Consider the following 25,727-nt stretch of genomic DNA (forward strand, 5'->3'; position numbering starts at 1 on the left):
GCGCCTCACGGGCGTCAAAGTTGAGGGGGGTCGCCCGCTCAGGATGCCCCAGACGTGTCGGAGCGGTGGTGGGGTGCGTCCACACGGATGGGTACGAGACCAACGAGAACGAGGTATGAGGTGCTCCCTCGGAGTCCAATCGGACTCGGAGTCCTTAGCATGGAATCTTGGATGCGGTCGCCATCTCTACGTCTCGGTATCCAACCACGGTATCATGATAGAATGAGGTCCAGGGGCAGTACCTGTCCGAAGACGTTATGGTTTCGCGTGACATTGCTTTCCTCGACAGCCGTTTTAAGAAGGTTCCTCAACGCGCATGCAGTTAGGACCCCCGGCTATTGACGGAAAAGCCTTATACCCATCCAGACGAGATTGGGCTCTCGGTGCGGGTGATGCTTGATTTTATCCGGACAAAACCTCGTTCGTGCCGGAAGAGGCGTCCGAACACGTATGGGTGTGTTTAGGAAAGCCTGACCCGCACGTACTCAAAGTCAGTGGTACCGAGGATGTCATTGTACGTATACCAAGCATACACAGTTTACCGGCCACTAGGTGTATCAACGCATGCCCGACGGGTAGCTTCGCAGCGGGTCTGACCTGTCTCTGAGACACCTACGTACCCAAAGCAACAGCAGCCCGCGCACCCTACCAACTGATAGACAAAACGGCACAAGTCGTGCCCTGGCACTTCGCATCCGGGTGAAAGTCCGCCTCGACCATGTCCGAATAACAGCACGCGCAGACATGCGGGATTTGAGGATCAGGCTCAACTCCGCGTACAAGCGGAGGTCCTATGCAGTTAGGCAAGAGCAGGCTCGCAGCCGAGTGAGAAGTTGCTAAACGACGGAAGCGGGTGCGTCGACAGAGCCTGGCGGCCTTGGGGCGGCCCATCACGGTTCTCGAGCCTTGGCACGACTCGCGCGCGAAGTGAGCCCGGGCATGTCGGGGATGCGCCTGTCTTCGTGCTCCCGTCGATGGCCTCCCGCGTACGTCGCCCGGCCATCGCGGGGAGGGAGGCTCAGGCGTTCGCCCGGGTCGGTACAGGCGTGTGCCAGGGCGCGTCGATTGGAGTCGCCATGGGGACCTCAGGCTCCGCCGATCGAGGCGACCGGGATCTGGAGGCGGACACCGCGATCTGATATCCAGGCTAGCTACGCTGCTTCGGCGCGCCCTACTTATAAGGCCCGCCCCGCGCCATCTTCCCCATTCCGTCCCTCCTTTCGCCTTCTTCCCATTCTCTCAGTGCTCAGGTAGGCCCCCCTCTTGTCCCCGTCCGCAACGTCTGACCGTCTCTTCTCCCCTCCAGTCACTTTCTGGGTTGCCCGGTCGCGCCCCTGGACATTCTTCATTCCTTTAACATTCTGAGTATCCAGCAAGCTTTCACTTAATCCGGCGGCAGCAACATCCAGTCCAAATGCGTCCTTCAACGTCCATCCTTTCCCTTGCACTCCCTCTTTTGGCCTTTGCCGCACCCGCCGCCAGGAGGGCGAATGCGGTCGATGTATTAGTGCTCCGTGCGTGGTCCTATAATCTTCTCGTAGCAACCATGCTCACTTGTCCTCGGCGCGCAGAATTCGCTGGTGTTCTTGAAGCGCTCGAGACCGAGTTTATGCGCAGGCCCTTTCCAAGTTCAGGCGTCCGACTTCACTGCCGCTGGTTTCTCGGATCCGAACGTCCCCATCCAGCAATTCTTGGCGATTGGGCAAGATGAGGCACGCACCTTACGTTCCTTGAGGTATGTGCCCACGCGTCTGGCTGTATGCCAACTCTCATGACGGTCTTTTCTATAGGAAACCCTCAAGTCGCTCGGCTCGCAGGCTGTTCCTACTGCCAATTCGACTTTTCGAGCGCGCTGACCGACGTTGCAACCATGGCACCCATCGCTCGCACAGTCGAGCTCGTCGGAGTCGGTGCATACCTCGGGCTGCCAACCTCATTTCAGACCCTGCGATCTTACCGCGGCTGCGACTATCCTGACCGTCGAGGCACGCCATCAGACGATCCTGAACCTCGTCAACGACGCGACGTCCATCCCCAGGCATTCGACATTGCGCTGACGCCTAACGAAGTGCTCGCCATAGCGGGCAGTTTCATCTCTGGCTGCAGCACTGGCATTGCATGTCTGTATTTCTGATAGCGCTATGGCGATCCGCGTTGCTGATCTATTCTTAGCGAACGCCGCGCTCTCCATCACGAACACTGGCGCCATTGTGCCCGGGACCAAGCTCGCTTCGCGTCGCCTGCCATGAACGGCAACAAGGCAAACATCGCCTCAGGTCTTACAAGAGCAGCTATAGCCCGAGCAGCTCGGCCGCCAGCGCGATGAGCTCGGATGCTTCGTCGAAGAGCTCAAGTCGTCGTCCATGGGATGTCTTCCAGCAGCAGTGGCATGAGCTCCAAGAACTCCAACGCGAACGGCAGGTGCTCTGCGTCCTCGGTAAGCCTGCCACTTCAGCAGCCTCATCACGTGCGGCGCTGATATAGTCCCATAGCAACTGTTCTGCCAGATCATCGTCGGCGGCGCGACTACCTCCCTGTCGCTGGCCTCGAGGCTTGCGCCATCCCGGATGGCCTGAACGGCCCCGCGGTGGTGTTCATCACCTGCGACGAGAACACGCTGCCAACGACGTCGTCAGCCGCGCGCCACTCGGTCCATCCTCGCCGGCCCCGCCATCATTTTATCGACCTGAGGTGGACATCCTGCGGCCTCTCGGACCGGCGCGGCGTGCGAGGCTCCGGCTCCATCTCGATCGGTCGTCGAGTAGCTCGAGTAACAGCTACACGTCGTCGTCCTCCGTGGCATCGTCCTCGATGGCGGAAACCACAACGGCCGCGTCGTCAACCAGCGCTGCCGAGATGACCTCCGCTGCAGCAACAACCACGGCGATGGCGGCTAGCTCTGCGGCCGCGACATCCACGGCAATGGCAGCCAGCTCCGCGGCCGCAATGTCCACGGCAATGGCGGCCGGCACCACCGCCGGCGGCGCGTCCGCGGACGTCACGACGGCGACGATTAACTCGTCTATGGCCGCGTCCATCATCTCCGAGGCGAGTGCGGACGCGTCGGGGACGCCCGCTGCCAATAACGCCGCCGCTGCCACCAGCTCGGCCGTCGCGAACGTCATGTACGGTCCGTCCCCGCGCGGAGGTAAGCTACTCGCTTCCAGCGATGATGACTCGACGACGTCGACGGACTGTGGTTCTCGGTAGGTGACGCGGGGTGCGCGCCTGCCGGTGGTTGTTTCTCTGGTCTCATTCTTACCTCTATCCCTCCCTCGGTACGCTCGGACTGGATACGGACACTGTTTCATTTGCTCTCCCAAGGACTGCTGCCGCCTGATTGTGTGCTACGTGTACGTTTTACCGCCTACTGTTCCCCGTGTGTGAGACTGCATATGGCACTACTAGTTGCTCGCTGCCTCTGATTACTTGTGTATACACTGGTGTTAACAGGAATGAAGTGTCTCTCCGGTTTGCCCCCGGTACTTCAGTGACTAATACGGTACGGCCAGGCCTCGGGCGGACTTGAGCTCGGGGGTGTGGGGTGACCGTAATCGCGGTGATGCCGGTATTGTGATGCGCTTGCTTTGGTACGCTGACCTGGATGCTATGCAGCTTGGACATCCTTTCGGGCGTAATGTGGATATGGGCTGGGGCGGATAGGTGACAATGGCTAACTTTCCGATATGAGCTTAGCGTATGATCCACGGCGACCAAAGGTGCTAAACCCGATTGAGCCTGTAACGATGCTGAGCGAACTAGCCTTCTTTATCGCATCAAACAACCTGAATCGTTGCCTGATCGGCGTGCTCCCTCATAAGGGCGTCGGGACCCGGTCGGGACTGGAGGAGACTTTAGTGTTCCGACGAGAGTGTCGTTCACAGGGCGTCGACGCTCAATATGTACCGAGTTGAGAACGCCTCCGACTGGCGAGGCAAGAAGGGCGGCTCACTCTATGGTCTGCAAATTTGCTTACCATCGTCCCGACGATGCCCTAGAGCGTACGGTCTAATACGGGTTTCGCATCTGCGAACACCTTCCGGGCCACGAAGACCTTGTCGAACCGTGGCACACAGGTAAGGCTTTATCGCAGATAGGATAGCGACTCCAAGTAGGTGCTGTTGCACGTCAAGAGTCACTTCTGAGGCGAGTTGGACAGATGGCGGAATGACCTATGAACAGAGGGACGAGCCGGGGAAGGTCCTTGGCGAGCCGTTGATTCGCCCTGGGATCACCCAAGCAGCGGCCGAATCATAGTTCGTCAACTCTTGAGTTCAGCCTGGCGGAGGTCTCGTATTGGTTAGGGTCTAACGAACTGGTAAGTAGATGGTACTGGGCTCGAAGAGCGAATTGACCTTGTTTGAGTGTCCAGACGACGCTCGTCACCTAGTCTCATCTCACTCCTTGTTATATATGACCACTCTCCCCCGGCGGAGAGGTCATATTTAGGGGCTAAAGGAGACTATATTTTACTCGACCTGCCAAAGTGTGTCGAAATCTTGTGTTCTAGAAAGGTGAAGCTTGGTTGCTATACCTCGTCTACTGTGCCGCTCGTTGATTTTGTCCGCTTTATGAGACGTTTTCCGTACATCCCGTTCTCGCGGTAGCGAGTCCTGATGTATGATGGGATGTAAGTGTCCAGATACGCACTGGTACTGGCTGGCAGCGGCGAATGAAGCTTATCCTCGACGGTCTGAGAATATCGTGCCCGACCTTGCAGATCCATCATACGAGGCTGTCGCGGGGGCCGGGTCCGATTTATTAGAGGCCACCACCAAGGCATTCCGGAGATGCCGTCTAAGACATATGGGAAGCTCGCTGAAAAGCTCCCCCGACGCCAGGCAAGTCTCTTGATCCAACTCCGAACCGAGCATGTCCCGCTGCAAAAATACCTTTTCAGAATACAGAAGGCGGACTCGCCTCTCTGCCCGTCCTGTGGGATGACGCGCGAAACGGTGTACCACTACCTCATGGAGTGCCCAGCCTACAACGAGATGCGAGACAAGCTGGCGCGCGACGCAGGACCCGCTGCGCGTTCGATCAAGGACCTCCTTAATGCGGCGAGCACCCTGAAGCCGCTGTTCCGATACATACATGATACCGGCCGCTTCGCGGCCGTTTACGGAGACTTGAAGCTGAAGGACGCTGAAGGGGACGCGAGGAACGGAGCGAGGCGAAAGCGGCGTTGAGCATAGGCACAATACGACGGATACGACGGTCACGTCGAGACAGCAGGAGATGGGCCATGACTCGGAAACGGCGGAAACTCCCAGATTTGAACAACCATCTTCACATTCCCCTACCACACCTTACTATACATGCCTGAAGCTTCGGCGGACGGCGATGCTAAGCGACCACAGTTCGAGAGACACGCGTTTAGATTAGTGTACGTACTGTCTACATAGGGCTCCGCCCTCAGTGACACAAAAGGGAATAAACAAACACCAAGGCATTTTTACTGGTCGACCACCTCCGTCGTCCTCACCATCGCCCTGGCACCGTTGATACTCAGATCTGTTTCCTTTGAAAGTCCCACCACTCGTGTGACTTCCACCCAGCCAACATGGGACGGAGGCACCAGGCTTTCCTCATCGCCCGAGTCGTACCTCACGGCGCCCCGGATGGTCGACCCAGGTACCGTTGTATCGCCGCATATCATCACCAAGAGTGCTACGGAGACATTCCAGCGGCCGCTATAATCCGTTTCGTCACCCTGCTCAAGCAGAAGGAGAATGCAGAAGTCGTAAGAGCCGAGATCCAGAATATCCATGGCAAGTACGGTCGGTGGACCCAGGAACCCAAGCTTCCCGAACACCCATGTCCGTTCACGGCATCGTTGCTGAGCATGGCGTGGTGTGTAGACAACGGTGAAGGGAACCCTACAGGAGCGGAACGACATTCGCTAAGGACGTGTTGTCAGCCGATTACGCGCCGTGGGACTGCGGTAAGTCGTTCCAGTCCAGCATAGTTCATACATGACGAGACTGAGCACGATGCGCTGCAGATAATAACGATGGTTATACCGTCATAGACGTAACGGAGCCAGAGTCCCCTGCCTATTGTCATATTCAGTCAGACGGGTGTGCTATGTTAAAAGTTGACGCAGAAGGCTATATGCGCCACTACGGTTATGTTCCCAACCGCGATCAGAAAACGAGACGCCTTCTGCATGCCTTGGACGGCATTCCACTGGTAACACTGATATGATCGAAGAAGCGTGGCCACAACAGGATAAGGAGAAAGGGGAGGACCCGAAGAGGTTGTCAGAGTCACAGCCAAGCACTCAGTACCCTCGCGGAGCTGGAGCCAAATGAAGTCTCACCGCTGACACAACACGAACAGCGACTGGTGCCACAGCACGGGGAGCTTCTCCACGCGTGCCGCGCCTTGTACGTGTTTGAGAGGCGGATGAAGTGGAAGACGAACGCGCCGACGGCCTTGAAAGACAGCGCGTGCTTCTTGTCGAGCAGCACGCGGATGAAGAGCGAGTTCGGCCCGGAGTAGTCCATATTCGCAAGCCGGATGAGTGCCACAGCTGAGTGCATGAGCGACACCTTGACCTTGGCGAGCACGGAGGCGATGATGGCGGCTTCCTGGAGGGTGCACTCTGACTGTGGGATTTATCCAGTCATCGTCTCGGAAATGGTACCGGTGCCGAGGGTTGCTTACACCCAGGAGAGGAAACACAGTCCCCTTGAAAAACGCCGCAGCGCCCGCCTCATGGCTCCATGACAATGCACGTTCAGCTTCCTGTGATTCTCGTTCTTCCGCGCGCCCTCGCGCGTTAAGCGAATGTCTTCCCGTATCGCATCGAGGAGCACTCCCTCGATGAAGACGCGGGCCTGCGGCGGATTCATCTGCGAGACGAAGATCCGCGTCGCGGCGTGGCATGCCTGGGGCGTCCACTCCTCTGGCTTCGTGAGCGCAAGCATGCGGCTCAGGCCGGGAGGGAGGGTATGATTTGTAGGAGTGTGGGAGGGCCCCGATTTATATTGTGATAATACGACACCGACTCTGTTGAGAACGTTTAGCAGAGGTAGGTTTACGACAACGAGTGTTAGTACTTTGTGTATAATTCGATAACTTCCGGGTTCAGCCTGGCCGCGGGGTCTTGCTCATAACGTTCCGAGTATTCTCGTCCATGTCTTATATCCGGGACACAGTAATGCTTTGTCCTTCCGCCTGTTCAAAGCTTCTTTATTGTCCTCCCAAGCCGTCATCCTGTTGGTCCTTCGCAAGGTATTAGTATCCCCCGAGAGTCTTAGGAACAAGAATCACCTGAAATCGTGAGCCGAGACGGGTCGTAACATCGCCCGAGCGAAAGCGCAAGCCACTTACCCCTCCGTGATCGTCACCCTCAACTACTGCCACCTTCGGTTTTGTCCACGTTACTGGACGGGATACACGTCCATTTTTGGCACAGACCTCGCCGAGTTGCACGCGCCGACTTTGCAAAATATCATGTCTTGACCTTCCTGTAGGGGTTGCTGCGCGCAGCATCGCGACCACTCGATAGGAGTCTTCGACTGGGCCGCTTAGGCTCAATGCTACACATCAGTGAGGAGATAGGTCTTCGCCACGGTCAGATGCAGTCGAAATTAACACGTCGTACACCGTAGGGAAGATCTTGGGGGGACAGAGATCCGCTTCTTAACGTTTTCTTCATGAATGGCCCTAGAGCAAAATACTCTGAATCTGACCTCCTAGGTCGTCAATTGGTAATGAAGACGCTACCATAGCAGCATCAGTACAGCATGCACACCACCGTCCAAAGTAACCCTAAGACGAAACGCTGAAACGGCACCAACTGAACTGGCCTAAAAAACCTGTTCCATCCCTTCCAGCGGCATGGATTCCACCATAGGCCTTGTCGCGTAGCAAAATCCCTGTGGCGACTTTACAGCAAACCGATTGTTGAGTTCCTCTCGCGTCACGGGCGCGTCGAGCTTGTACAGTGCTCGGACAGGGTATGCGTAAGCCGTCATGAGCCCCGCGTCGAAGTCGTCGTTTTTGACGCCACTAGGATCGCGTAGCTCCCCGGGAACTTTGGGGCCGCGGTCTCAAGGACATACCTGAAGATGATGCTCGTTAAGAATCATGGTCGATACAGGTCGAGTCAACCTGTGGAGACGTACTGAATGGCACAGCGTGGTGCAGACTCATACAGCCACAGTCTTTGCACTGAAGGACGTAGCTTGTAAGACCTGAATTCGTGGTTCTTCCTTCGCTCTCGGATAAGTACCACGTATTCCGACTTGATGGTCAGGACGACGTCTGTGAAGACGCGATCTGGTTGAGACCCGGAGGAAGAGGAAGTCTTGATCGACCGCCGCCGCGCGGCGGGCATCGCTTTGGACTGACTGTATGGAATATACCGAGCGTCGTGGCGTCTGCCGGCGTCTGCCAGCGCGTAGCAAGTGACTTGCAAGATCAAGTGTGACGACGCGATTGCCGAATGCGGACGGGTTGTTTGGCAAGACCTTCTGATCCTAACAAACCCACGTGCCAGCCACACACCGTACATAGAGTCCGCTTAACCACTTCGGAACGATCGAGTGAGTACTTCTTCCATCCTGCCGGTCCCCATATCGCCACCTTTGCCTAATGGTATCTCAATAAGAACACTGCTCGTTTACTGAACTGAGCGGCACATCTAGCCTGAAGTTCACGAAATCATGCCTGCCTTCACCACGCATTATGTCCCGCATCTCCTCTACTCGCTGGCCATCACATCACTAGGCATGCACATCCTTTCTCAGCGGAAGAGTGCCGAGGCGGAACGACTACAGCTCACAGCGCAGCTGTCCCTTTGGAGCCTACCGCCGCACGCCTCCGGAGGGAGAGCGGATACCTTCGCAGGAGCTTGACAGGATCATGAAGCTTGTGCGGAGTCATCGCACACCTGTGTCGGAGCAGGAGGTGGCGAGTGGAGAGGAGATCTCGTGGCGAGAGGTGATGCTGGGTCGGAAGAAGGATGTGCGCGAGGAGGTTGAGGAGGCGAGGAGGAAGCGGGCGGAGGAATGGGATAGACGAGACATGGAAACCGGTGAGTATGCTCTTCTTCATTGCCATGTCTGTCACTCAATGTAGTCGTGATACGATGTTTCAGTGCAAAAGGAAGTTCAATCCTCAGGTTCATAGGACTCTACACAACGTGCCATACGCTCCACCTGTGTCACGCTTGACCACTGATCTTGAGGAGGTTTCTGTGCGCCACGACAGTACAAAACTGCATCCAGGTCCTACGGCTTTAATGTTGTCAGGGAACAAATCGCGCCAGGGCTGGCGAAGGGCATTACATGCTAATGGATATGCATACACCGTTCGACGTTCGATGGCTGTGGATCTCGTGTGACGAGGATTGCTGCTGCTGCTTGACTCGTGCATCACACGATCTTTAGGTGTCTGATCATCCCTTTGCGAAAATGTAAACATGTGTACGAAGCTGCCCGAGAGTACCACTGTCTGCGTCAGTGCTCGGACGAAGCTCAACCCTACAAATTCAAACGACAGTCGCGGAGGAGGTACTTCGATGGTCAGAATTATCTGATAAGATTTGGGACGGTCGACGACGATCGAGGGTGCCGAATCAGGCAATCGTTCTGGAAAGTTCTAGGATTGGAAAGCGCTTGAAACGCGCCCTGCAGCCATAAAGTCGCCCGCTGCGTCTACGACCTGCAGACAGTGTGTATCTTCCCCCACATACCCAACCTTTACTCCCGAAAAACTCACTGCATGGCCAACGCGCTCAAAGACCAGGGCAACAAGGCCTTCCAGGCCAAGGACTACGACAAGGCGATCGACCTCTTCTCCCAGGCGATCGCGCTCGACCCAAATAATTTCGTGCTCTTCTCGAACCGGAGTGCGGCGAAGGCGGGAAAGCGTCAGTACTCCGCCGCACTCGTGGATGCTGAGCAGGTGGGTCAAGCTCGTGTGCGGCCGACCAGCCACTAACGCGTCGGGTCCGCAGTGCATCAAGATCAATCCCGCATGGTCGAAGGGCTACGCGCGCAAGGGTGCAGCCCTCCATGGACAACGCCGCTACGACGATGCCGTCGCAGCGTACGAGACTGGCCTGAAGCTTGAGGACAGCCCCGCACTAAGAAAGGGTCTGCAGGAGGTGAAGGACGCGAAGGGTGCGCGCAATCACCACGTCCCCTCCACCGCCCTCTGACATCCATCGTCTAGCGTCCGACGAGCGCGGCGACGGCGCAGACGCGCTCGGCCTGGGCAAGATGTTCGGCGACCCCAACCTGATCGGCAAGCTCGCTGCAAACCCGCGCACCGCGAAGCACCTCGTAGACCCGGGGTTCGTGGAGCAGCTCCGGATGCTCCAGAGGAACCCGAGCCTCGCGCAGGGCGCCCTCAACGATCCCCGCATGATCGACGTGCTCGGCGCGCTCATGGGCATCGACATGCAGGGCTTTTCGCGCGAGGAGGGCTCCGACGAGCTCCCGCCCGGCTACCAGAAGGCGGAGCCCGAGCCCACCCCCGCGCCCAAGCCTACGTCTCCCCCGCCGCAGCCCGCTGCGTCGTCGAGCAAGGCGCGAGAGCCACCAAAATCGGAGGACGTGAAGATGGCGGACCCTGAGGAGGACGATGAGGACGCGAAGACGCGGAAAGAGGCGGAGGCAGAGAAGAAGCTCGGTGCTGAGGCGTACAAGGCCAAGAAGCTGGACGAGGCGGCTGTGCACTTCCAGAAGGCTTGGGACATCTGGCCACAAGACATCACCTTCCTCACGAACCTCGCAGGTACGTTTCCTGCGTTCTGCACGCGTCCACGACATGACTGACCGGCACATCCAGCCGCGTACTTCGAGCAGGGCGAGTATGACAAGTGTATCGAGGCGTGCGACAAGGCGGTCGACGAGGGCCGCTCGCTCCGCGCTGACTACAAGCTCGTCGCGAAAGCACTCGGGCGCACGGGCAACGCGTACGCCAAAAAGGGCGACCTGCCGACCGCGATCAAGTTCTACAACAAGTCGCTCACGGAGCACCGCACGCCGGACGTCCTCGCGAAGCTGCGCGAGGCGGAGCGCACGCAGGCGGAGGCGGCGCGGCTCGAGTACATCGACCCGGAGAAGGCCGCGCAGGCGCGCGAGGAGGGCAACGCGCTCTTCCACAAGGGCGACTTCGCGGGCGCGGTGAAGGCGTACACGGAGGCGATCAAGCGCGCGCCGACCGACCCGCGCGGGTACAACAACCGCGCGAACGCGTACACGAAGCTCGTCGCGCTCCCCGAGGCGCTCAAGGACACGGACGAGGCGATCAAGGTCGACCCGACGTTCGTGAAGGCGTACGTCCGCAAGAGCCACGTCCTGTTCGCGATGAAAGACTTCACGAAGGCGATCGAGGCGATCCAGCGCGCGGCGGACGTGGACACGGAGAAGAAGCACGACAGGGAGATCCGCGAGCAGATGACGAGGTGCGAGATGGAGATGTACAACCAGCGCGCGGGCGAGAGCGAGGAGGAGACACTCCAGCGCGCGATGCGCGACCCGGAAATTGCGGTATGTGTCTCTTCTGTTTGCTGTGTTCGCGGATCCGCAGACTGACTGATCAACGGGGGATAGAGCATCATGGGCGACCCTATCATGCAGTCCATACTCCAGCAGGCACAAGGCGACCCTGCAGCACTACAGGACCACATGAAGAACCCCGCCGTCCGCAACAACATCATGAAGCTGATCAACGCGGGGATCATCAAGACACGATAATCGAGTGGCACGGACTGTACTCTGCATGTTGGTATTGAAGATATTCACAATGTCTGTTTTACCGTACCCGTACAATATCCTGTATCTATAGTCATCTCTACACTTCTATTCTGACCCGACGACGAGAGCGCGAATGTCGTTCGTCCTCAGTAGCAGTTACAACAAGTTATCGGGAGGGGAAGCCCACGACCATCCCAGGTATCCATCGAATATTTCGAAGGCCTTGTCCTCCTGCGCTATCCGCTTCTCCTGGCTCCCCTTCAAGTCGCGCCACGCGTGCATGCTCTCATGCACCTCACGCGGGTAGCTCAGACCAGCGACCATCGGCACGTCCAGTTCGGCTGCCTTCCGGTACCCATAGCCCACCGCGACGTTCACCAACCCGCCGTCCCAACCCGAGCACGCCTCCGCGACTTTCTTCACCGCGTCCTTCAGCTCTGTGGGCGCGGGGTGCCACTTGGGCGGTGTCGGCGTGAGGAGGCCCATGTTGAGCGGAGACGCGGTGAGCAGCTGCCCGACGCGGGCGCGCTCGAGGAGGTGCGGCGCGAAGTCGGCGAACGCGCTGTTCTGGAGGGTGAGCTGCGAGTAGGAGAGGAGCACGTCGAGCGGTTTGTACGGCGCGGTGTGCAGTACGAGCAGTGCCAGACGGAGGAGGGTCGGAAGCGGATAGCCTGTGAAGCGGCGTGTCAGAGGATGTGAGGGCGAATGAGGGTAGCACGAACCGGTGATGCCGATGGCCTTGACGATCCCCTCGTCCTTCATCTTCTGCAGTTCCGCGAGGCCGTCGAGGATGAGCTGGTCGCCCTCTCCCCAGACCTTGCTCTCCTGGCCGTCCGCGAGCCCATACTTCTCGAGGTTCTCCGGCTTCAACGCGTCCGTGGGGTGCCCGTCCTCGTGGGGGCCGACCTGGGTGGCGACGAACTCGGTGTCGTGGAGGTAGACGGCGTCGAGGTAGGTGGTGTTGAGCCGCTTGAGGCTGCGCTGGACGCTGGCGCGGAGGGTGGCGGGCGAGTAGTCAAAGTCTGCGCGGGGGTGCCGTAGCGGCCGCATTTGGTCATCTAGACGGGTAGAAAGAAGCGTGAATGACGTCGTGTCCGACAATCTCGGGAAACGGGGCTGGGTCGTCCGCACCAGCTTGTACGAGGAGCGCGGGAAGTCGGGCTCGAGCGCCTTGAGCGCGGTGCCCAGCACAATCTCGGACTCGCCGTAGTAGGCGGACGTGTCGAACGCGTTCACGCCGTAGCTGAGCCAAAGTCAGGGTCGAGATGCACCGCGATAGAATTCGGACGCACCGCAGGGCCAGCCGAACCGTGCGCACGGGCGTGAAGCTGCTGATGTGCTCGTCCTTGTTGTAGATCGTGGATAGTGCGGCCGCACCGAAGACAATCTCCGAGAGGCCAAGGGGGCCGACAGTGCTCTTCCGTGAGATTTCGTCAAAGTACGTTCACTGCATCCGGTCACATCACCTTACAAGCGAAGGGCCGTCGTCGGGCGATCCTCGTCTTCGTCTGGGATGTCGCCGCCAGGCAGCGAGATGTCGGGTTGAGGGGAGTCGAGTTTGACGACCATGGTGCTATAGAGGGCGGGGGAAGAGAGGAGCGAGTGCGGAGATGAGAGGAGGGCGAGTCTGGAATGAGACAAAGTAGAACGGTACTCGCTTGCAGACTGACATGTCGTCAGAGGCGCGGTCACAAATCGCACCATCACACGTCACGCGCACGGTAGGTACAAGTAATGCCAGAGCTGCTCAGATTCGCAACAATTTCGTACACATCAATGAATGAACTCGAGGCCCGAGCCTGCGCAAGCGGACGAGGCAATGGACCCACTCTCAAAGCTTCTTCCTTTCCCAACTGCAGCAAATGACGCGGTTCAGTAGGCGTGCCGGAGACAGGGCGTGCAGCGAGACACATACCCCTTCTCAAAGTGCTGGTTGACTGTGAGCATCTTGGTGCCCTCATTCGGCTTGATGTCGTTCCAAGGAGTCGGGTTCTCCTTCGTCCATACGACTGGAAAGGCATCCGCTGCGTCAATCTCAAGTCCCACCCTCAATCGTGTCAAACTCACCCGTCGGGCCTCGAGCCAGCCGTGAGAGGTACCATGCCCCACCCAACACCGCCAATCCCATAACAGCAAAACTAGCTGCGAGTCAGCCCTCCGCCATCCGCGGCCAAGAAGACCGACTTACATGGGTGTTGCCTGCAAGCGCAGTCCGTGTCCGTAAGCCCTTCGCACCCCCACGATGTGAGCATGGACGTACCTCGACGGCAAACCAGTTCTTCATAAACGACTTCCGCACGTTCTGAGGCATGTTAGGCAGAAGCAAGATGCAGTGGTGTTGCAGTGGTGGTAGAGGGCGTAAGTAGCGGTCTGCACGTCCGAAACCCACCGTATCGCGGCCGTCGACATATTCCCACGGGTGACGGCGCGTTCGGTCACCCGCACGTGCCCCGACGCGTCCAGTCGCTTCTCGGTCGGTCGCAGTGGCAGTACCGCCCTCTGGACCGGCGTACTCGCACATCGCCTTCGTGCGCGGGTGATGCGGCGACGCCTCGACAGCATTGATTCAGAGCGTTCGTAGGTAGAGCTAAAAGAAAATACAAGATCGCGGTATGTTACTGCTACAATAGCGTGGGTTTTGAGGAAGTACGAAGCCTGTACACGTTCCGTTGCAGCACCGAGGGAAAACTGATTAACGTACTGTATCCACGGTATCTGTCCTTCTACCGATCATCTCGCGGCTTGCGAGAACTTTTGGACCCTCATGATACGATTGGTTATTTCGCTGCGCAGCTGCTTCTGCAGGAGTTTTCCGCGAGCAGACAGGTCTTCTTGAGAGTCTGCAGCGAGGAGGACCTGGTCAATGAGGGTATACGGCAGCCATGTTGCAGCAGATGTCTTCGGCTGCTCCTCGGCCAGCCGCGCGTCGCTCTGCGGAGAGTTCAGTCAGTCGAGCGAATAGAAGTCCGGGAATACCCACCCTTCGCATGAGAGCCAGAACATGATCCAGGGCAGAGTCGAGGTTGTCATACCGAAGGCACGTCCTGATCAAGTACTCGGGGTGCTGAGTCTAGGAATAGTCAGGGTTGCCATTGGGCCGAGACTGCAGATGACCGACCTCGAGTGTGTGAACCAGCCAAGGAGGCGGTGGCGATGACCTATCGTACTCCAGTATGGTCTCCAACGTTACCTTACTGTACCTGAAGTCTGTCTCTGGTCCGTCATGACGCTCCAACGCCTGGCGCAGATACCGCCAGCCCCGATCGGCAGGGGTACCTGGCCACGAGGAAACTTTATCGGTCAGTAGCCAGTCAGAAGTGTCCTCTGCACTGCTCGCCAGGCATTAGCACCGCACGCGCAGGAGGTCAAGTTGTACCCACACCACAGCATCTGGGTTGCGGGAGAGCCGCAGGCATTGTCGAGTCAGCTGTCCGAATAGGTCGGTCATGTCTTCCTGAGGCAGCGAGCAGTAGCCATCGCTACGCTGAACCGGTTGTTCTGGGCCAATCTCATGATAATGGACGGCGGAGACAGTGTCAATCCTGCGGCCCGTGCGGTCAGTGAGGACGTCCAAGGCGCCAGGGGATGTATCTACCGACCTCCGGCAGACAACAACGTGGGGTCCCTTCGGATCAACTCTAGACGAGCGGACAGCAGAGTATACTCGTACTGCATATCCGACAGATGCACGATCTCAGCGTCTCGTTTGCCAGGGGAGTACCGGCTCTCCGGTATATGCCTCGACAGTTTCCGTCGCTTGCGCGGCTGAGGTCGCCTGCGGTTAGCAAGCCTGCATTCCAGGCAGGACGTCTGCTCACCTCATGTTCGGTTTCTCTCGTCACAGGAAGGACAATCCATGCGTTCTTCTGATCGATTAGGGCGAGAGCATTCATGCAGACAACATAAGCTTCAAGCTGCAGCTCAGTGAGGCCGTCGAAGTCTGACAGGTCCCCGATCAGAGCGCCTAGCTTCCGGGCCCGCTGGTACATAGTAAGTGCAGCTGCAACGCGGAACACGAATCTCGATGAGCACCAGTGCCGCACAGAGCTTCATAGGGATGTTACTCGTCGACTCACCGTTCCGATAGTCGCCTCTCGACACGTACCATGTGTAGAGGATGCGGGAATAGAACGGCCGGATCCGCGGGTCAGCATTCCGGACCTTGAACGCCAGCGCATCCTCCACCTCATCCGCCAGACCAGCGAAATTGAACGACATTAGCCGCTTCACAGCATCCTCTTCACACATCCGATAAATGAGCTGACTGATGCACTCCCGTTTCCTGACACACGATCAGCACACGGGATGAGGATATGAATGCGGGGACCTACAGCTTCTCATAGGGGGTAGAGACAAGCGAGGCGTACGCATCCTCATATAGCCCCAAGTCCGTGAGGCCCCGAATGACTCCGTGCCACAAGGACGCGGCGTCCGTTCCAGGCGGCGCGACTGAGATCGCCAGCTGCGTGAAGGAGACTTCGTGCAGGGTATCCGACGCAGTTTTGAAGAGTCCGGCGGCGTGAAGATAATAATCGAATTCAGACCCAAGGGCTCCGCCCCGGGTAAGACGGCAGCCAGCGCCTCCTGGTCTTCGTCCGATAACGCGCCTCTAGGTCCTGCACGGAGGTTTAGGTCACATTATGTATTGACCGGAGAAAACGATGTGACCCACCAAAGCTGCCCGCCAAGGCCTCCATGATAGTCGCAGCGTCATCGAGGCGGCCTTCTTCGAGCCAAAGGCGCCCCTGCACGTAGGTGACCCCAGGTGTCCTCGGGAGCCAAGCTAGCATTTCCCTGGCGACCTCATGATATCCAAGGACCCGCAGGTTCTCACAGATTCGCACCTCCAGCTTGGTCGCGTGAGCCGGAATGACGGACTGCAGCAGTCCCGTGTTGTCAAGGAAGACATGAGCGGCCTGAGGTAGCTCGTATATCGAACCGTTGTCCTGCGCGAGTAATCTGTGGACGAGCGAGTACGTCGGTTTGAAGCCAAAGCGGCGCGCCGAGACATGCATATTGCGCATTCTCGACACCACATCGTCATCATTGCCCGCTCCGTCCGCTAGAAGAGACGGAGAGACGATGTCACCTGCGGGTTGTCGCGTGACGTAACGTAACATCGCTGCGCCTCTGAAAACGACCAGTATTTCGCCAAGCAAGGTCGGATCCCAGTTGTGCAGATCGCCCGCAACATAGTAGAGTAGGCCAGCGAGCGACAGTGCCAATTCATATCGGGCTTGAACACTGGCCGTAACGTAGGACGCGATCAGTGCCCTCCGCCACGCCGACATCGCTGAGCCTGGATGTTCGGGGTCCGCCAGGTCTGGTTCTGTCTGTTCGGGCTTCACGATCGTCTGGTCGTATCCGCCGATTGAGTCCATAACAGCACGGATGCCTGCGTCGAAATTCTCGATTGCAGACAGGCGCATAGTCACCCAATTCTCCAGGCCTTCGTCCACGTAATCCCGGTAGTGCATCCTGTCGGCGGAATCGCTTACCACGTCTGCGGACGAGAACGACAGCTCCTGTTGCAGCATCATGACGAGCTGGTCCTCCAGCTTGCGCATCGTACGAGGTCCCAGCTTCTCCCGCAATTTCCAAATGAGATCGAGTAGTTCGTACTGGCTGTTAATTTCGGACTCCCCTTCGAGGTCCTTGTGAAGCTGCAACGCGAAATCGCCTGGGACAAGGGCGGCCACGCGCTCCCGTTCGATTACGAGCAGGCCATCTTTTGCACCGCCCAGTCCAAGGGCGAGCGGCCAACGTGCACTCCTTTCGACCTCGCGGCACCGTGCTATGAAGCCTTCCCAGTCCCGCTTGAGGGCGTTCCAGTACTTCGTGTGCTGCGGGGCCCCGGTATGGGGATCTCGTGTGACTCTGACCGTGCAACCCACAACCGCAGCAATCTGCTCCGCCACGTTCGTGTATGCGGCTAGCAGCTGGGGAGGAGCCGGCCCCGGTAATGAACGACACGCGTCGGTGTACTGGTCGATGGCGATCTGTAACGTCAATGGTGAGAACACGCCGGGCCGCATGATCGCTTCGAAGAACTTGTCGGTCAGGGACCCAGAGGCCAAGAGCAATTCATCGAGATACGCCGGCGTGAGTTCGGCCTCTGAGTGGTAGTTCGCAGTTTGCCACTGCTGCCCTGCCATGCTTGATTCATCGAAGGCGAGCTCGATCTCTTGGAGCATCGACTGGCCTTCTTTGTCCCACAGTGCGTACAGCGTCGTGCCTTCGACGATGAAATCTGTGAGATGGGCATGCCCCGTGTTTTTCGGGGCTTCGAAGGTAGCTACGAGCTTCAGGGCAGTACCAGCGCTGCGGAAGAGCTGGAAGAATCCTCCAGACGAAGCCGAAGACTCTGTTGGAATGAACACTAGAACGCAATGCGTGCTGGCGCTGGGTTCTGAAAACGCGCGGATCAGCTTTTGAGGGTCGGGCGGGAGTAATACAGAGGGTTTGGTCGAGGCCTGGGTCGATCCTGTATCAGCCGTGACGAATTTGCCAGGAGGAACCGCTGGTAATGTCGTCTGGTAGCTAACGCCGCCGGTAGGGGTCCAGACACGAAGTGTCCTGTCTCTGGAGAGCGTCCACAACTCTCCGACATCGTTCGGAGGGGATAGGACGTCACGGCCACAAATTGGCTGCTTTCTGAGGCGCCGAAGCCCTTGGCTGGTAGCAAGAACGAGAGCCCGGCCAGCGTGCGACTGGCCGTCTGTCTCGTTTCAGTCCAGTCATCCGCTGGCCCTCCGGATTAGCCAGGCGCACGCACAAGAAAAACACGCCTCTCACCTTTTGAGGGGGCTCGCCCAATCAGATTACTTTCGACACGAAGCAAAGATCCGTCTGGTAGGGCGATAACAGTACAATGGATGTCATGCACATGGACAAGGGCTTCGGTGTCGCGGGGCATGGCCTGGATTTCGTATTCGCGGCACCACAGGTTTGTGGCCTGGGGTTGCCATGACGGGTTGCGGTCACGGATCGGGAGGGCGATGTGGTAGAGGGACGCTGAGGATGTTACGGCAATGAGAAAGATGCACCCGAAGGCGTGCGTGACGGAAGGGTAGGGCAAGATGGGGGCAGGGAAGTCGAATCTGAGCGGAGGCATGTCGGAGTGGAGACAAACCACTTCGAGGACGCGACGGCCGTGGGTGAGACGGAGGAGGACGGGGCCGGTGTCCTGCGGGGTGGCGAGCGCGACATGGGTGGCGTGCTCCGGGGGACAGTTTGCGGGGGTCTTTCCGTAAGCGTCGGTGAGGTCGCGGCGGGTGGAGGGGACGGGGACGGGCTGGGTGGCTGCGAAGAGCGACGAGAGCTGCGACGCGACGAGGACGCGGTCGTTTGCTGCGGCCATGGCGGGGCGCGAGCCGGGGGGTGGGGAGAGAGCCTAGACCGGTTTACGCGTCTGATGGGAGAGGGTGGGGAGAGCGAGGCAGAGTGCAGGCAGGGGGAGGAGGCGACGGCGGGGGCAGCTGCAAGTGTTCGCGCAGACGCGTGCCACAAATGCAGACGGGCGCCTATACGCGACTTCATGCTGGAGACGCATGCATCGATCTCGATCTGGCACTGTGCAGAGTCGTCCCCCCACGTCCCCCGAGCATGCTCAGGCTGTACAGCGCATTCTCCCTAGGGCCATCCCAGGACTTCCTCTGTGGGCGCACATCCCACAACCCTGATGCGCCTCTCCCTATATAACGCCCATGGCCTCTTCCGGGGCTGGCCAACCCAAGCAGCCTCGTCTTCTTCGTGTACATAGTTCGCCTTTCAGCTCGCCTTTCAATTCGTCTTTTACTTCGCCTTCGCTTCAGCCCAGCCATGGACCAGATGCTCGCTTTCGACGCCATTCTCTTTCCCGCAGACGAGCGGCCCCCGCACCTTGTGTCGCTCATGACCAGTCCGCTCGCTACGCCCATCAACAACCCGCCGAGCCGTTCCGCTGCGGCCGTATGCCCCATCCCGAGATGTACATGGACTACATCGCGGAGGGCCTCGGACCCCGTTCCTGGCGCTTTCAGGTACGCGATCCTCGGGCGCGCTTTCTGTCTCACTCACACTAACGCTTGACTCGCATCTGCACTAGGTCATTGAACTGCTCGAGGGCATGACCAAGAGTTTCTCGACACCCTACGTCGTCTTCTACCCCACCGTCTCGCGCGACGGCATGCCGTTCCCCGTGAACAAGTGCATCCGCGAGATCCAGGGCGACATCTACCAAGAGTCCAAAGCCTGGCGTGGGAACCTCATAGTAGCCAAATTCCGCGACCAGGAATACGCCAGCATGATGGACGCCTCGATGGCTGACTTTCCCATCGTCAAGAACTGGCTCTCCAAGAAGCTTGCCCCATAAAGGTACGCACACCGTCATCGTGAGATCGTCAACACACCTGCTCACGCAACCTGCAGTGATTGACAGCGCGCAGGCCCGGACCAGGCTTCATTTCGCTATGATGCTTCCGGCCTAAGCGACATCCGTCTGTGGCTCTCGCTTTGATCTTCCAATCATTCATGGTAGTCTGCACTCGCATCGCATGTTTGCTATGCGTACGGACTTTCAGATCGACATTGCGTATGCAGATCGTTCCCGCGGAGCAACATACTATAATTACTATGATCTGTAGATACACGAGGACAGATTAGCTATAATATTCGTACTTGGATCCTGCAGTTAATATACACCTGTGACTATAGCTCATTTCGCCCTGGCTTCGAGCGCAGGTCCTGCTCGTGCTTCATATCCTCAACCTGTTCAGGTGACCGCCGTGCCTTCGCCTTCTTCGGATCACAGTGCTCCGGAATCGGGCTGGCTGGGTCGATCGGGGGATGCGAGACTCGCCCAACTTTGACGTACTTCTTACCATTCGCGTAGAACCGCTTCCACTTCTCGACGCCCTGCGTGCGCAGATGTTCAGTAGTCGAGTCAAAACGTCCGCTCGGGGGTAGTCCGCAGCAGGACCGGCCAGCGCTACGACGTTAACCTCACCTTCAGCTCGTCCTCGCTTAGCCCACGAAGGTCATGTGTAATATGCGTGCTGAAGCAACCGGTCCCATAGGCCCGCGCAGCGTCCTTCCCAGCGCTGCCGTGCGTCTTATCAGTGGGCTCCGTCGGCGGCATAGCCGGAACGTAGGCTCACAACATATGGTAGGGGCCGCCTGGGCCGTAGGTTAGGCGACCCGGGCTTACATCGTATACATCACCATCGATCTGCGTGCCAGTGTAAGCGATTCACTGCGCTCAAGGACTCAGGGCTTAATTGAACGTACGGCAAGATAGATAGGCTTCGCATTGTCCGACCCATCAAACGTCGCGAGCATGCGTTCGGAGAAGAGCCGTTGATTGGTCTGTGGGGAGGTCGAGCCTCCGGTGAGCAAACGGCATACGCGATACACATGGCAGGACAGGAAGGGGAGCGAGCGAAGGGAGGAAGAAGGGAAGGAACAGGATGGCTTCGTCCGTGCGCACTGACCGGGATCCACTTCTGAAATTTGGCAGTTGCTGCTCCCAGAGGAAGCTGCCCGTGATGAACTTGCCGGCAAGGAGGGCGAACACGGTCGCGTAGAGGATGAACTTCAGCAGGCCCAGACACCCCACCTCCGGCTCTTCAGTCGGATCTGGCTCCTCCGGGCCTACCTCCTCTCCCTTCGCGAGCCTCTCCCCCCGCTCCTTCTTGCGTTCGAGCCAGGCCGCATGCTCCGCCTCGCGTTTCGTGCGATACTCGGTGTAACTGGGGGCACCAGCACGCTGCACCGTGAGCGAGGGTCTACTGCGAAAGCGAAGAGAACGTACTTCAGGAATGGGCGGTTCGCCTGCTTCGTCGACACCATCCTGTCCGGGAAAGCAGGGTCTGGAACCTTGGGATAGTCATCACGCCTCGGAAAGTCTGGCATGGGAGAGGGAGGCACGTCCGGATCCGGTTCGCCTGACGTCCGGGGGTCGTGCTGCGCGGGAAGCTCTACACGGTCGCCCTTCCTTGTCGTACGACGCGAGGTTCCTTTAGCCATTATGTACTCACTAGTGTCCTGAACCATACCCGCAATTGAAAGCGGTTGCAGTTGATGAGAAGAGTGCGCTCCTGCCATGCTTCCGCCACAACGCGCGACAATAGCTGTCATGTGATTGGCGGAACTAAATGGTCGACCGTCAATGAATTGGACATGAATTTGAAGACGGACCTGTAGGGAGACAGCTGCTGCAAACATACGAAGGCTCTCGCAACGACAGCGGGCGAGCTAAAATCGAACTAGAAGCCATTTCAATAACCCGACGCCAGCGACGCGGTCGATCGTGATCACGCCGCAACAATCAGGACACCCGGCGCACACTGACACACACGTCGGCGGGAGCCCGCGCCCGCACCGCGGAACCCAACATGGTACAAAACATCGTGATAGGATTCGTATTAGCGAGTAACAACCCCTAGCGATGTAAATAAGAGGCACGTAATATAGTATAGAGTACAGATGTATAGAGGGGGTTGGAATACCAAATGTGGACGATGAGCTCGTACAGCACGCCGTGCAGCCAAATCGTCTTTAGTCAAAGGAGAAAAGGAAGATGCGGTGTTGAGACGGACAGATCGAGGAAAATGATGGGAGAGATGCGATTAGTGGAGACAAGCACAAATATTTCCTGGAGGACCCAATGCCAGTTGCGACCGAACGAAGTGTGCAGATGCAAGTCGAAGATGAGAGCGAGCGGGAACTGATAGGACCATAGCGTCGACCGAGATCATAGGGCGAGGTATGTGAGCATGTGAGGACGAGGTGGCATGGCGAGTGCGAACGAGACTAACATGAGCATATGGAGATGTACAGCGGCATCGGTTGGCATAGATAGAGTCAATGAGGCGCGACGCTGTCGCCACCTCATGACGCCGCCGCACGGTCCGCTCGTTCTTGTGCAGCCGCCCGCTGCGATACTGTCACGTATGCGCCGCCCACCTCCTCCTCACTTAGCCCTGGTGGCACCGACGGTGTCGACGTGCTCGACGGCATCATTGGGAAGTCCGCAAGAGGGCCATCGTCCTCGTTGTCAAGCTTAATCCGAAGCGCAAGGAAACGAGGCGTCTTGATGAACTGACCAAAATTGTTAGCCACGACGCACTCTAGCCACGACAAAAGGACATACCTTCGGCACCGAATCGGTGGCCATCAGACGGAACACATGCATTTGGATGCGTTCGTACAGCTTGATCATGGTCTGGAGCTGCGTCGCGTTGAACGCGTTCGCCTGCTCAGCCTCGACCCGCCCCTGGAAGCTCTTGCCTGTCAGGTTCGTGATGACGTCGCTCAGGTAGCCCGAGAGCTCGTTCCGGAGGCCGTGGTCGATGTTCAACTCGTTCTGACTCGAGGGCGCCAGATACGTGTTGTAGATCTCGAAGGCCTTTTGGATGAGAGCCTCGTGGTGGCGCTCCATCGCGACCTGACCCGGCGTTGTGCCCCGGTTACTAGGCCGTACCGGGGGCGCCGCGGCGATCGCACTCGAGGTGATGTTGAACTTCCGCTTGAAATCGAGGACGTCGAGGTAGAACGACAAGTTCTCCTCGCAGAAGTTGTTCCGCAGGAACTCACGGAACAACGAACGAAGCTGTGGCTCCTCGATGATGTACTTGAGGCGATCCGTATTGCTTTCTTTCTGATTCCCCTTCTTGTCCGCGTCGTAGCTTTGGTTCAGCTTCTCCGTCATAGAGATGCGACGGTGAAGCTTCGTCTCGCTGCTGAGGTTGGGGTCGTTCGCAATGGCGTCGAGGCTGTGGTCGTCCGATGAACGCCCCGCGACGTTGGATGACGACGCATTGGGTGATCCCCGAGCACCGTCCGGCCCGTCCCATCGAGCAAGGCGACAGCCCTCCTCGGTTACTTTGTAGATCGCCTTCGCCGTGCAACGGAATTCACCGATTGCCTGAAAGAACAAGGTCAGGCTGCAAGCAAGATGTGAAGGGCAGCGACATACGGCAATCGAGGAGTTCCCGCCTCCTGCAGCGCCCCGAACAGTGAAGATGATCGCAGAGTCGTTGTTCTTCCTCTTATCGCTGACGAGCTGGATCAGACCAAAGCGAACAAACTGCGCTGCCATCTCCGCTGCTTCTTCACGGCCGATGACAGACGTGAAGTCACAAAGCCATTCGAGCGCTGTCACCGCTGCAAAACAGTTCTTGTGTGAAGCGTACACCTTCGTTCCCGTCGGTCGCTCGTTGACGTCCGTCAACGCGATGCCCTTCGACCGCTCGTGGTATTTCTGGAACGCGTCCAACGAATCAACGTTATCGGGAGGGTAGTTGGGCTTGCGACCAACAAACCGACGGAACAGCGCAGTGATGACGGAATGTGAGACGATGATCTCGTCGTCGACAGACCGCCGCTCGAGGTGTAGCAGCTTCATGCAGATTGGTTGGCCAGCAAAGACAGGCGCGAGGTGGTCGCCGTTGATGCCGTTCTTGCTCATGAACCGCTCCAGCACATGAAGGCCCTTTGGTGTCAGAACGTAGACACCGCGGTCCTTGAACAAGTTCGAGCCGGGATCTGCTGCGTTTTCGATGAGACGGGCGTCCATGAACTGTTGGCACATCGCCTTGGCCATTTCTCTCGTCATGGAAAAGGTGGTGGTCGTAGTCGTCGTCACTATCCGGGACGGTTCGCGCGGATCCGGCCCACGATTTGACTGCGAGAACTTGAGCGACGCGAGGTTCCTCGCTGCGTCATCACTGTGGGAGAGGATGTGAGCGACTTCGCGGGATATATCCGGGCTGGGGATCTACGCACGTCGTGAACGAATTGTGGAAGGTCCTGAAGAACTGCTTGTTCGACGTGAGTTCCAACGACACGATGAGGGTTGCGAAGAGGTCCAGCGTGTCCTAGGAAGGGAAACGGGAGGTCAGCAGGACGCGACATGTGTGGCCGGTGGGTCGCCCACCTTCAGGAATGGCCTGCCACGCTTGGTCGTCTTCATCATATGAGACGACCCCAATGGCATCACAGATTCGGCAGGCATGGTCGCTGCGGTTCAAGAAAAGAAAGAAAAACAAGGAAGACGAAGGAGGAGAGGTAGGAGGAGGGCGTTGGGGACGAGGAGAGGGATAAGAAGCCTGGGCAGGGGAAGTCGACAGAAGATTGGCCCGAGGCGACAGCAGAAGACGAGGCGCGCCGTGGGAATTCGGTTGACAAGCCCCCATTTGCTGCAAATTGCCACGTGCGGCGCCTGCATCGGGACACCCGAAACAGGGACCATCAGCTCATTTAGCCTGAACTGGACATAGCCGTGCCTTTTCGGGTGCGTTGTCGCTTACGTACGTTTGTGCGCATTTCTCTGCGTCGGCCGCCGTTGCCATGCATTGTTCCACGCGGCAGGCGCGCTGCGTTGTCGTCCTCCCCCGCCGAACAACCGCCGCGCATCGTGGAGGGCCCGTCAGCGTCTCTCCCAGCGGCGGGACCCTCTCAGCGCCAGCGCCGGCGCCGCCCTGTGAGCGCGCGTCTGGCCGTCGTCGCGCCATCACTCGCCCCCGAACACGAGTCGCAACAGCGGCCGCGGCGCGGTCGGCGGGTCCTCTTAGCCGCCGCGCTGTGCAACTTATCACTCGTGCTCCGTGCCCCTGCCGGTGCGTGCGTTGCCCGGCTGCCCTATCGATCGAATATCTGCAAGAGCCTCACCGAACACGCCTTGTCCTCTTTCCGGCTAGTTCGGAGCCGACTCCAATCCCGAGCACGTCGTGTTATGTCTGCGTGACATTGTACTCAAAGACCGATTCCTGAAACGCATCGAGGGCGGCACGCCGTCGCTGCAGGCGCGGCCGTCGACACGTAGGCGAGGCCTCGCCCGTCTCCTTGCGACGAGGACTTACACTGGATTTACGTCTGAGTTTTGTAAGGCCTGCAGCTTGCCTGCAGCAGGGCCAGAGCGGCTTGACGATCCCGAGCGCTTTGATGAGACGGCTGGGCCGGTGACCATCTGTCGCTGGGCTCCACACCCATCACACTAATTTGGCAAGTTTGTTGGATCGTAATCTCAGC

General features: G+C 58.4%; 12 protein-coding genes across 12 annotated transcripts; 5 read left to right on the forward strand and 7 right to left on the reverse strand.

The window, feature by feature from the left end:
- Positions 1 to 1,870: 1,870 nt before the first annotated feature.
- B0H18DRAFT_1123174 (uncharacterized protein) lies at positions 1,871 to 2,249 on the forward strand (the record flags this gene model as incomplete). Its single annotated transcript, XM_048034650.1, has 2 exons — positions 1,871 to 2,120; positions 2,173 to 2,249. The coding sequence occupies 2 exons, from the start codon at positions 1,871 to 1,873 to the stop codon at positions 2,247 to 2,249; spliced, it is 327 nt and encodes a 108-aa protein (XP_047888798.1).
- Positions 2,250 to 2,777: 528 nt separating this feature from the next.
- On the reverse strand, positions 2,778 to 3,125 carry B0H18DRAFT_1123176 (uncharacterized protein; the record flags this gene model as incomplete). Its single annotated transcript, XM_048034651.1, has 1 exon — positions 2,778 to 3,125. One exon carries the CDS (start codon positions 3,123 to 3,125, stop codon positions 2,778 to 2,780), a length of 348 nt encoding a protein of 115 aa, XP_047888799.1.
- A 2,438-nt stretch (positions 3,126 to 5,563) lies between these two features.
- On the forward strand, positions 5,564 to 6,340 carry B0H18DRAFT_912932 (uncharacterized protein; the record flags this gene model as incomplete). Its single annotated transcript, XM_048041567.1, has 2 exons — positions 5,564 to 5,933; positions 5,990 to 6,340. The coding sequence occupies 2 exons, from the start codon at positions 5,564 to 5,566 to the stop codon at positions 6,205 to 6,207; spliced, it is 588 nt and encodes a 195-aa protein (XP_047888800.1). The 3' UTR covers positions 6,208 to 6,340.
- A 1,477-nt stretch (positions 6,341 to 7,817) lies between these two features.
- On the reverse strand, positions 7,818 to 8,347 carry B0H18DRAFT_883034 (uncharacterized protein; the record flags this gene model as incomplete). Its single annotated transcript, XM_048040946.1, has 2 exons — positions 7,818 to 8,059; positions 8,122 to 8,347. 2 exons carry the CDS (start codon positions 8,345 to 8,347, stop codon positions 7,818 to 7,820), a joined length of 468 nt encoding a protein of 155 aa, XP_047888801.1.
- A 203-nt stretch (positions 8,348 to 8,550) lies between these two features.
- B0H18DRAFT_1032188 (uncharacterized protein) lies at positions 8,551 to 9,517 on the forward strand. The gene is made up of 3 exons (XM_048030101.1): positions 8,551 to 8,803; positions 8,871 to 9,046; positions 9,110 to 9,517. The coding sequence occupies exons 1-3, from the start codon at positions 8,676 to 8,678 to the stop codon at positions 9,139 to 9,141; spliced, it is 336 nt and encodes a 111-aa protein (XP_047888802.1). The 5' UTR covers positions 8,551 to 8,675; the 3' UTR covers positions 9,142 to 9,517.
- A 218-nt stretch (positions 9,518 to 9,735) lies between these two features.
- Positions 9,736 to 11,717, forward strand: B0H18DRAFT_1096340 (activator of Hsp70 and Hsp90 chaperone; the record flags this gene model as incomplete). The annotated part of the gene is made up of 5 exons (XM_048032451.1): positions 9,736 to 9,918; positions 9,971 to 10,136; positions 10,189 to 10,752; positions 10,807 to 11,510; positions 11,574 to 11,717. The coding sequence occupies 5 exons, from the start codon at positions 9,736 to 9,738 to the stop codon at positions 11,715 to 11,717; spliced, it is 1,761 nt and encodes a 586-aa protein (XP_047888803.1).
- A 156-nt stretch (positions 11,718 to 11,873) lies between these two features.
- B0H18DRAFT_1086882 (Aldo/keto reductase) lies at positions 11,874 to 13,286 on the reverse strand (the record flags this gene model as incomplete). The annotated part of the gene is made up of 4 exons (XM_048032105.1): positions 11,874 to 12,388; positions 12,440 to 12,960; positions 13,010 to 13,132; positions 13,189 to 13,286. 4 exons carry the CDS (start codon positions 13,284 to 13,286, stop codon positions 11,874 to 11,876), a joined length of 1,257 nt encoding a protein of 418 aa, XP_047888804.1.
- A 262-nt stretch (positions 13,287 to 13,548) lies between these two features.
- On the reverse strand, positions 13,549 to 14,028 carry B0H18DRAFT_883071 (uncharacterized protein; the record flags this gene model as incomplete). Its single annotated transcript, XM_048040951.1, has 5 exons — positions 13,549 to 13,570; positions 13,633 to 13,726; positions 13,785 to 13,855; positions 13,906 to 13,916; positions 13,978 to 14,028. 5 exons carry the CDS (start codon positions 14,026 to 14,028, stop codon positions 13,549 to 13,551), a joined length of 249 nt encoding a protein of 82 aa, XP_047888805.1.
- A 216-nt stretch (positions 14,029 to 14,244) lies between these two features.
- B0H18DRAFT_1032204 (nucleoporin Nup120/160-domain-containing protein) lies at positions 14,245 to 19,212 on the reverse strand. Its single transcript, XM_048030102.1, has 15 exons — positions 18,513 to 19,212; positions 18,352 to 18,461; positions 16,831 to 18,316; positions 16,685 to 16,806; positions 16,592 to 16,663; positions 16,390 to 16,567; positions 16,049 to 16,268; positions 15,794 to 15,999; positions 15,536 to 15,717; positions 15,317 to 15,482; positions 15,201 to 15,259; positions 15,098 to 15,171; positions 14,836 to 15,046; positions 14,698 to 14,787; positions 14,245 to 14,648 (listed from the first exon to the last, which is right to left on the reverse strand). Exons 1-15 carry the CDS (start codon positions 19,075 to 19,077, stop codon positions 14,448 to 14,450), a joined length of 3,942 nt encoding a protein of 1,313 aa, XP_047888806.1. The 5' UTR covers positions 19,078 to 19,212; the 3' UTR covers positions 14,245 to 14,447.
- A 335-nt stretch (positions 19,213 to 19,547) lies between these two features.
- On the forward strand, positions 19,548 to 20,070 carry B0H18DRAFT_1086884 (uncharacterized protein; the record flags this gene model as incomplete). The annotated part of the gene is made up of 3 exons (XM_048032106.1): positions 19,548 to 19,601; positions 19,652 to 19,738; positions 19,804 to 20,070. 3 exons carry the CDS (start codon positions 19,548 to 19,550, stop codon positions 20,068 to 20,070), a joined length of 408 nt encoding a protein of 135 aa, XP_047888807.1.
- A 95-nt stretch (positions 20,071 to 20,165) lies between these two features.
- B0H18DRAFT_1086885 (cytochrome b5-like heme/steroid binding domain-containing protein) lies at positions 20,166 to 21,608 on the reverse strand (the record flags this gene model as incomplete). The annotated part of the gene is made up of 7 exons (XM_048032107.1): positions 20,166 to 20,208; positions 20,479 to 20,612; positions 20,704 to 20,797; positions 20,855 to 20,925; positions 20,985 to 21,062; positions 21,184 to 21,445; positions 21,508 to 21,608. The coding sequence occupies 7 exons, from the start codon at positions 21,606 to 21,608 to the stop codon at positions 20,166 to 20,168; spliced, it is 783 nt and encodes a 260-aa protein (XP_047888808.1).
- A 978-nt stretch (positions 21,609 to 22,586) lies between these two features.
- Positions 22,587 to 24,693, reverse strand: B0H18DRAFT_883029 (regulator of G protein signaling domain-containing protein; the record flags this gene model as incomplete). The annotated part of the gene is made up of 5 exons (XM_048040945.1): positions 22,587 to 22,796; positions 22,849 to 23,622; positions 23,674 to 24,424; positions 24,483 to 24,574; positions 24,634 to 24,693. 5 exons carry the CDS (start codon positions 24,691 to 24,693, stop codon positions 22,587 to 22,589), a joined length of 1,887 nt encoding a protein of 628 aa, XP_047888809.1.
- Positions 24,694 to 25,727: the final 1,034 nt, after the last annotated feature.

The sequence above is a fragment of the Fomitopsis serialis genome, assembly GCF_022376445.1.
Source record: "Fomitopsis serialis strain Sig1Antser10 chromosome Unknown B0H18scaffold_92, whole genome shotgun sequence".
NCBI lineage: Eukaryota > Fungi > Basidiomycota > Agaricomycetes > Polyporales > Fomitopsidaceae > Fomitopsis > Fomitopsis serialis.